General features: G+C 39.3%; 1 protein-coding gene across 3 annotated transcripts; it reads left to right on the forward strand.

Annotated features, from left to right (window-relative positions):
* Positions 1–2,985: 2,985 nt before the first annotated feature.
* LOC122058041 (GATA transcription factor 8-like) lies at positions 2,986–7,709 on the forward strand. 3 transcript variants are annotated; one of them, XM_042620438.1, is made up of 4 exons: positions 2,987–3,327; positions 3,565–3,817; positions 4,924–5,247; positions 6,571–7,709. In XM_042620438.1, exons 3-4 carry the CDS (start codon positions 4,942–4,944, stop codon positions 7,429–7,431), a joined length of 1,167 nt encoding a protein of 388 aa, XP_042476372.1. In that variant the 5' UTR covers positions 2,987–3,327; positions 3,565–3,817; positions 4,924–4,941; the 3' UTR covers positions 7,432–7,709. The 3 variants fall into 3 exon arrangements, with proteins under 3 accessions (XP_042476374.1, XP_042476372.1, XP_042476373.1); XM_042620440.1 differs by lacking the exon at positions 3,565–3,817 and having other exon boundaries at positions 2,986–3,327; XM_042620439.1 differs by lacking the exon at positions 2,987–3,327 and having other exon boundaries at positions 3,395–3,817.
* Positions 7,710–9,848: the final 2,139 nt, after the last annotated feature.

The raw sequence follows: 9,848 nt of genomic DNA on the forward strand, positions 1-9,848 counted from the left end.
TTTCCAGTAATTCCCAAGTCCCAAGTCCCAATTCAAAGCAACATCGTGATGTTTGTGTTGTCTGGTCACTTTATTAACCTTTTTCTCTCTCTCTACCCTTTCCTTTATTTTTCTTAATCTATTTAATGTTTTTTTATTTTTTTTATTTTTATAATAAAGCCGTTGGAATTTTGAATTAGGAGTGGGGTACCAGAATGACCGACTAGATAAGGTTTTTATTACGAGTTCGGTGGGTACATGTGCAACCGGACGATTGGGTAAACGGTAAAAGGTCAAATATAAAATTTCAACTAATAAGTCCCACCCACGTCGATTTCTGGAAATAGGTGAAATTACATGAATACCATGAAGAGTACTGTGTACGATTTCGTTATTTTTAACCCTTTTGAGTCAGTCTAGTGTTTGGACACTTTTTGCCCTTCCGAAAGACACGGAGTAATTAGCTTTGATATGAAGACAAAGAGTACACCAAAGATGGAAGTACGGACCTACCAGGTCAAAGGGAAAAGCATCTCCCAGGTCCTTGTCATCTATATTTGGTTTCACGTTCAAAGGGCCCCACTTAACGGAGGATGGTCATGTGGTGGGCCCAAGTTATCTGAATAACGATTGATGTGTACAGATCACTATAAGGGGAGTGGAGAGAATCCTGTGGCCCTTCGCATGTGCGTTTGGGTGAGTGGGTAAAATTAAAATGATAAGCATTGTAGTTTATCATTTCCCAGACAAAGCCACTAACATATCAGTCTTATCTTTATCTTTTTTATTTGGCCGTCGGACTGGAATCTGATCGTCTTTGTTTGACCGTGAACAACCCAGCAATGATTGACGGGAAGCACGTGCTTACAGCAGGCTTGTGAGTTGTGACAGTATCCCAAAGTGGATTCCGTGCATGGCAAATGGATCGGGGTAGGTTGGAGCCCTACCCGGCTACCCTGAGGTATCCATATTCTTGGGGTGAAAGTTTGGCACGGATAACTGAATCTGTCCTGAGTTTGAACAGGGCTTGGACCAAGTTTTTTGACCTAGGGCGGATTAGGGTTGATAAACCCCAACCTTGGCTTGTGGTTGGGTTGGGTTCAGGTTGAGGCCTTAGCCCGGCCCAACCCAACCCAACCCAACCCAACGCAGTTAGAGAATTTAACCCTTAATTTTTATATTAGATTTAGAGCTTCTATTGGTACTTCATTTTTCTTTATTTTTTTAAGATATAAGAAATGAATGGCAAAAACAGGTCAATCAATGTTAATCCAACCATTGTAGAAGTCAAGGTCAACCCAACCCAGCCAGACCCAACTTGCCCTAGTCCGGTTCAACCTGGTCTAGCCTGACCCAACCCTACCCTGAAAATATCAATTAGGGCCGGGTTGGGTTGGTATGAACCTGACGGGGTTGGGCCTAAACATGAACCTAGCAGGGTTAGGTTGGGTTGGGCCTGGGTTGAATTTTGAAGACTTAGTATTAGATTAGGGTTTTAAGAAACTCGACCCTATTTCACCCCCACATATTTCATAGTGGATTGACTATTTTGATTGATTAAAATCAATATCGACACATGCTGATCCCCATACATAGTCTATCCCATATTGATGTAATGATACAAACTAAGGGTAAAGTTATAAAAAAAAAAAAAAAAAATGGAGAAAACCTAGAGGTAAAATCATTTGATCCATCAACCTGAGGGTGTTAATCCATCTGATTCAATGTATGAAAAATAAAAAATTAGGATCGGATCATTTATTAAACGATTTTGATATTTCAAATCGAAATCAACTAATAAATAATTTTGTTTATCTATTTCAATTTTAATTTTATTGTGGAAAGTTACTCAATTGGGAATTTGTTAGGTTTAAATCATGACATTTAGCTCAAATGTTGATTTAAGAAATAAAAACCGATTAAATTGATTTATATGGTGAAAATTCATTATAAACATTAGAAAATGTATATATAATATCATAGAATTGAAAATCGTCAGAAATGCTTCTTCCGATAATTACCAAACACAACCTTAGTATGTTAATCAGTTCAAAATCAAAATAAAGTCTTTGTATAAATAGTTTGATTTGGTTTCGATTTACAATTGAAAGACCCTTATTGCAACTAAATTGCATATACACTTACGTGTTCAATGCTACGTGGACGTGCTGTGGAACCAGACTCACAATAGAAGGTTCCATATGATGTGATGAATCTAATACGCCCTAATATTGGACTAATTCGAAATTGGTCATCCAAAGATTAAAAGATATTTGACTTAATTCATGGCATGAGTTCCACATTAACACTAATTATAAGAATTTTATTTGGATTCACACTAGTAAAACTTTACTATTCTCACTTCAATCCACCACCACCACCACCTCTATGGTAGCTGTAGCTTAGTGGGTTCGGCGTTCTTCAACCCAAAACCTTACCTCCAGACTCAGTTGCTTCTCTTGTTTGACTTTGATCAATTTTAATTATTTTTTAATTAGGGGTATTTTCGTCTTTCTACTTACTCATTGGTTTCGTAAATCCGTAAAAGTAAAACCTGGGAAACAGCGGCAGTTAAAGTCCAAGTGTCCAAAATCCTAATTCCTAAACTTAAAATCATCTTCCGCCTATAAATCCGTTAAACCAAGAAGGAAAGAAGATAAGAGCCTTGAAGTTGAAGATTTGGAACTTGAAATCGGAGGAGTCAGAGTATTTAGTTTCATCTCTTCTTCGTCTTCGTTTCTGCAGATTTCGAAAGTTGAAAACTCATAACTGCTAGTAAGAGGAAATCCATGAGAATTGAGATTGGGGAAATTTAGATTTAATCAATGGACCGGTGAAGGATGATCCGTGGGACCCGTTGATGGCTTTCAGTCACAGAGAAGAGAGAGAAAGAGAGAGAGAGAGAAAAGGTATTGAAGACTTCAACGTCACGACAGTGAAGGGATCGTAAAAGACAGCTAGCAATGAAGAGGGAGGCTCACCTACCAGGAGTATAGGGACTGTACCCCATCTCTTATCTTCCTTCACGTTCTTTTCCCCCTTTTTTTAGGGTTTGTTTCTCCCATTCCCTCTTCCTCTTTCAAACATCTTCTTCTTCTTCAACCTTCTCTGTTCCTTTATTACTTGCAAAAAAAATGTCTTTTTTCTGGGCTGTGCTCACCTTGAAGGTTAGGGTTTAGAGTAGGTTTTGGTTTTTCTTTCTCCTCCTCTTCTTCTTCATTTGTCGTTGGTTTGGAGTAGTTTTCGCACAGTTTTACGGGTGGTTCTTATTGAAGATTAGTGCTTCTGCTTCGTTTGGTTCGGTTTTCTGTTGGAGTTTTGGGCGGGAAATCAGGGCTTAGAAAACAGGTTTGTCTCTCCCTCTCTTCCTTATTTAGCATTTTGATGAATTTTTCGATGAATTTTTGGCGGGAAATTGCGTTCGATCAGGGCTTTTCTGGCTAATGCTCCCATTTATGCTTTTGATTTTGAGTTTGTTGAATTTGAAGGGGGGGCTTTGTTTGCATTCCTTGTGAGCATCTGTAGATAAAAAACGCATCTTGAAGGACTCTGGTTCTCATTTCTACTGCTCTACCTGTTTTGCAGGAGTGAAGGAGGTTTCACTGAACTTTTGAGTCATAGGATAGTCTTATTTTGAGATTGTCCCCTGTTTCTGTTTCAATTGCTCGCGGGTTCGGCCTCGTGTAATTCAATTTTTCTTCAAGACCATTTCTATCATTGAAGTATTCTGGAAGTTAGTGGCTTGTTCAAAATTCAAACAAGCCATACAGGAATAAGCTGAGGTTCTTACCTTCTGTGGAGAAAGATCGTTCTGGATTTGCCCATTTTGTTTTCTAAGGTTTGTTTTTTAAAAATCGCAGTTTTAATCCAACAATTTCCATATCTAATTTCCTGTCTTATGAATTCCATCTCTTAATTTCTTTTTTCTCCGAAAGATTTTTCTGGATTTTCTGAAATTCGCTTTCGTTTTGGTAGAAATGGATTAGAAAATCTTCCTTCTTTGGTGTCTCCTTGTGAACAAAAGAGGGAAATGAATTTTCTGGTTTTCCCTTTTGGTGCTTCCTTCGTTCTTCTTCTCTGGGAAATTTTTTTGTTTCCAACTTATGTCCCAGGTCGAATGAGGAGCCTAGGAAAGGTAAGAAGAAGAATTAAGGGCTTAGATTCTGTCCAGGATGGTCCCTAACCGATGGTTGAGATTGATTTTGTATCTGGTGGGACCAACTTCGATTATTTTTTATTTTTTATTTTTGGTGAAACCTCTTCGATTATTTGTCTGACACACTTTTGGATACGGGCATTTGTCGGTGGACACGTAGTTGCTTCCAATTTACTCCCCCACTCGTTACCAATCTCCAATCTTACATCTTAACAACCCGGGCCCACAGAGTCCCCACCTGTGTAAGATTTTTCAATTGGGGATCCCGAAGTGTCATCTACCATTGCATGATTATGTCGATTGTTAACACGTCAATCAGATGCTGATCAAGCGGTCAGGAGTTAGGACCGTCCAGTTTATGTCTAAGGGAAGAAAAGTTTTTCTTTAAAAGCTAGAAACCATAATTGCTGACATTGGCCACGTGGTCTGCTGGCTGAGCAACAAACAGAACCAACAAAGAGGACGAGGACGAGGACGTGGCCAGGGTTGGCCCATTTGGCTCATTTCCATCTGGGGTCCACCCTTAGATACCATATTAACCAGTTTTGATTGGATTTCTCTCTCTAATTTTGAGCTGGTCTATTCCTAAAAAGCGTAAATTTTACTTTTTCTTTAACCAACGGTAAGCTGTCCAATAATCACTTTTATTTTTTTTCTTTTTTGGGGGTGGAGGTGTAATTTTGGAAGGAAAAAAACTTTCATTTAACCTCTTCCACACAATGCTTTTGGTGAGTCTTTTGGAAGAAGTCCCTAAACTGTTCTCTGATTCGGTTTGTGTTTGTTAACAGTGAGAGAAAGAGAAAAAGATGATTGGGACGGGCTTCATCGACGATCTGGACATTGACCTGTGTGGTGGTTTCTTCGACCAAATCGATGATTTGTTAGATTTTCCGATAGAGGATGTCGAGTGTGGTGGTGGTGGTGGTGGTGGTGGTGGTGGAGGGGAATGCGATGGATTCGAAGGTGCTTGGCTTCCTCCACCACCCACCGACGGTTTGGCAGGTTCTATAACCACCGGTTTCCCGGGCAAGAATGACGATAACACCACCGGTTTCCCGGGTAAAACTGGTGATAACACCACCGTAGAGCTTCCTACAGAGCTATCTGTTCCGGTGAGTTTCTCGTCCTTATCCTTCGCTGTAAAAGTTTTTTATTCTTTTCTTCCTTATGAGTTTGATAGAGGATAATTTTCTTTCTTTAATTAAATCTAAAATCCACCGTTCCTGACTTCCAGCCGGAAGAAAGGATAATGGGGAATCTGAATGGAAAAAAGGACAAGGCGTTCTGGCTTTTTCCCTGATCCTTCCGCCTGTGAAAATTGACTTTACTGAAACAGCTCATCAGTTACAGAGTCCATTATAAAAGATGGGTTTCAGATTCACGCCATCCTACGGCTAAGATGGGGGCCAGCTGGAATAATTGAATGACATCAAATTAGTTGGCCAATTAAATGAAGGGGATTTCATTGTGGGCCTACCTACTCTTATGATGTCTCTGTGGGCCTCTTGCTTCTGCGTGATTGATGGTAGTCTGTTCCCATACAAAAACCGCCTCTAGGATTGTGTTTTTTTTTTTTTTTTTTTTTGCTCAAAGGTATCTTTTAATAATAATAACTTTAGTAATACACAGCCCACAAACTATGATGACTCTGTGGGCGCTGGATATCTCTCCAGGCCTTTCCAATCCTGGGCTTTGGACTCCATAGAAAATCCAATTGGATTCGGATCAGTGGTTTTTCTCTATTGGCCTAACACTCGCTATAAACCCACCCACTTTTCTCAAAAAGTGGCCACTAGGGAAAACAAATTCTAGCACAGTGGTCCTAGTAGGTCATGCCATCAACTCTCCCCCATCGGATACGGTGTTAAATATAATAATCTTATTCTTTTCAGCGGAAAAAAGAAAAGCTCCTAAAAGGTGCCTTACCTTTACATGCTATTCACATTCGATGCAAGATTATTATTTTTGTGTGAAATCTTAACATATCACATTGGTCTTAATCGTTGTGGGATTATGTCTCCTTCATTAGTGTTAAATATTAAATATTAAAAAAAGAAAAAAAAAAAAAAAAGAATGCTGCTGGTTGCGTCCCCCTGCCAGGGGACAATGGTGTGCAAAATTATCACACCCTGTGAAGAAATAATAAAAAAAAAAAAATCCAATGAGTTCTGATTTATTTGCATGCGACTCTCAGCAGACACCTGACCAGGCAGTAATCTCTTTCCCATGAAATATAATACATCTGTTCGATTAATTAAAAAAATCCCCAAATATCCTCCGTCGGGTTATTGACATTTGATAGGTGGGATTATTGCTTTCGTATGAAATGGAAACACCCTTCAATCTCTCTCTCTCTCTCAAGTTGGATTATGCAATTCGGAGAACTTCTTTTACACATCCTCTGACATCTATTTTTGTTCCTTTTTTATGATCAGCATGAAGACATTGCTCAACTGGAATGGTTATCCAATTTCGTGGAAGACTCGTTTTCGGCTGGGAGCATCACCATGGAAAATGAATCATGTGGTAACATCAATATTAATAATAATAATAGCAGCAACATCAAGAAGGAGGTGGAGTTGGACAACAAGGAATCCCACCACCGGTTCCAAACTTCCAGCCCAATCTCTGTCCTTGAGAGCAGCAGCTCCTGCTCAGGGGCAAGCGGGAGTAGTAGTAGTGGATACAGAACGATGCCTCTCAGTCCTGAGACATTCGTTCCTGGACGTGCTCGTAGCAAACGCCCACGACCTGCTATCTTCAACCCTCGCTCACTCATCTCGCTCGTCTCTCCCACCTCATCCATCACCGACGCCAATCCCTTCTCTAGTTCAGAATCAGCATCCGAACTCGACAATTACTATGGCGACTCACATCATGTGAAGAAGATACATTTTAAATCACTTGGTGTTACGGATGCGCAGCAACAACAGAAGAAGAAGAAAAAGAAAAAGAAGTTGCCACCACAACCATTTCCAGCATCATCAGATCAACACTACCCTCAACCAGCAGCTGGTGTTAGGAAATGCCTGCATTGTGAAATAACAAAGACCCCGCAATGGAGAGCAGGACCTTTGGGACCAAAAACACTCTGCAATGCATGTGGAGTAAGATACAAGTCCGGCCGCCTCTTCCCGGAGTATAGACCCGCCGCCAGCCCAACTTTCGTGGCGGCGATACACTCCAACTCTCACAAGAAGGTGGTGGAAATGAGAAGCAAGGCAGTCCAGGACTCACCCCTCATCACAACGCCCGAATTGGTCCCCAATGACAACTCTCTGTTTCACTACATCTGAGAGACGGAGGAGGAGGAGGAATTTTTCTGGTTATTTTGCGTAGTGTCCATTTGTTTGTTCTTTGGTTTTTTGTATATAATGGGAGGGAAGGGAGGATGAATAGTGGATTAGGACCATATTGTAGCCGGTAGAGTTAAGAAAAAGAGGAGAAAGGAGGAAGAGGGAGTTTGGGAGGGCTCTGATAGGAGCGTAGGGAGATTAGGTGTAGGGATATGCTGCTCAGGTTCTTCGTTGTTATTTGAAATTTGTGTTATTTTATCCCTTTTAGTTTTTGGGAATTCTTTCTTTTTTGGTAGTTGATTTTGTTCATTTAGGAACCAAAAAAAGAGTTATATATGCCTTCTCAATTACATTATCTACCTACAATCGTTTGAATCTTTCGTCATGGTATAAGATCGGGATTGGTATAGAAATGTTATTTTCCATTCCATCGGAGGCGGGTTGTCTCTAAGCTTGGAAGCTATACTCTCTTATACAAACATTTTTTCCTTTTACTGTGACATCAAGGTTACGGTGGATCCAATGCATACCCTATTGGTTGTAGCCTCTACTTGTAGAACACAGGCGCCAAGAATGTGAAAGGATCCATAGCCTATTGGTTGTAGCCTCTACTTGTAGAACACAGGCGCCAAGAATGTGAAAGGTTTAAGAATCGTTTGAGTTACAAAGTTGGGTGAACTAGGGGTTGGGTTGCAAGGCTTGATGGGGAAGCAAGAGGTGGGATGGTGGTGGTAGTGGCAGTGACATAGTGGCAATTGGGGCTATAATGAAAATAAGAAAATGAGAACCCTAAATACAATTGCACAAAGGTTGAGTACCAATGTACAATTTCACCAAACATTGGATATCTAAATTGTCATATACCAGTTTTTCTCTTTTTTTTTTTTTTTTAAAGAAAACATGGGTAAATTCGTCTGATTCCGATCTATATCAATCAAGACTGAGACTGATCTTGATTCCGATTACTAAAACCGTGGTCTTGATACATTTGGCGAACCAAATACATTGTAAAATACACAAATAGTGGCTTCATAGGATATATATATATATATATATATATATAAAGTATTCAACTTTTTAATCCGTGAATCAATCTTCCCATACAAAGGAAACTTGGAAGCTCTTATTTGTGTTTGTGATGATAATGCCAAAATATCAAGTTGTGCATTCATCTTTATGGTATTGTTACATTTATTAAATTTTCTTGATCTCCTCAAATTTTATTTGTGTATATTGCAATTTTACTATTATTTAATGTAAATTCTTTTTTATTTATTGGAATTCTTTTGTTAAGACCCTATAAATCTAGTGAAATCTCATAATCAAATTAGAACCACGGCCATTTAATAAAGCCCCTAAATTACACCCAAAGATTCTCTGAGTAATAACAATTTGATCGTCACTTTTTTTTTATTCAGATGGTAATCTCTAGGGTTCTTATCTTCCAATCCTGTAAATGTATAGCTAAGAGTGATCAACCCCAAGAGTTTAAACATTTGCGCAAAAGTTTGAATTAAATAATCAAGTTTCCTTATGTATCAAATCCTCTAATTGAACCTAATATGGGTGTTTGTGACCGTAAATAATAGGGTGTAAGAGTTAATGTTGAACCCAAAGTCCAATCATAGGTTTACATCACCCGTAAAAAAAAATTCCACCTTATTATGCATGGAACAATCATGCTGCACAGCTATGCAGGCGGTGCCCATTCCTTGACGGGAACATATGAATATGCCAATCCAGGATGAAACAAAATTGTCAAGGCTTTCTAGCACATGGTAGTGGCCCATATGGGCTTTAAAATATGGGCCCACATGTGTCTTGAGAGTACTACGAGCTAGTTGTAGCATTAATATTTTGGTTTTGATATAGATATCTCCATCACCTATTTCCTACCCTGAAAGCAAAGAAATAAATATGTTAGCATATGATTCAGAATATTCCCATCAAGATTTTTTTGAATCAATAGATTTTTAGGTCAAATGGCCGATTCTAGGGTTCTTGAGATCGAGTTCATGCCAATCAGATTTGGAAAGAATTGATTCCACCATTGATTCTTGTTTTTTAAACCTTAACTTGTAGGCACTTGGACCTAAACACTTGACGCAGCTTTTAGGGAAAATGTCTTATGTGGGAGAAATGTGACTCCCGTTCCCAAACACATGGGGGGTCAAAATGGCTAGCCTGCTCCACATGAAAGGGAAAATAATTCTTGTATGGACGGTTTCTCATGCGCTTCCATTGGCCCTCATGCATGCACAAGAACAACACTTCCCCTAGCTTTTATTGAGTCTTGGTCTGCAAACCAAGCTACATTATTTCAGGTTCATTTTGGATTTCGATGTGAGTTTGTTATGATTTACACGTTCAAATGCATGAATTTGGGTAGTGTAGGAATGAACTAAACCTTACCCTAT

This window comes from Macadamia integrifolia, chromosome 12 (genome assembly GCF_013358625.1).
Source record: "Macadamia integrifolia cultivar HAES 741 chromosome 12, SCU_Mint_v3, whole genome shotgun sequence".
In the NCBI taxonomy this organism is placed as follows: Eukaryota; Viridiplantae; Streptophyta; class Magnoliopsida; order Proteales; family Proteaceae; genus Macadamia; species Macadamia integrifolia.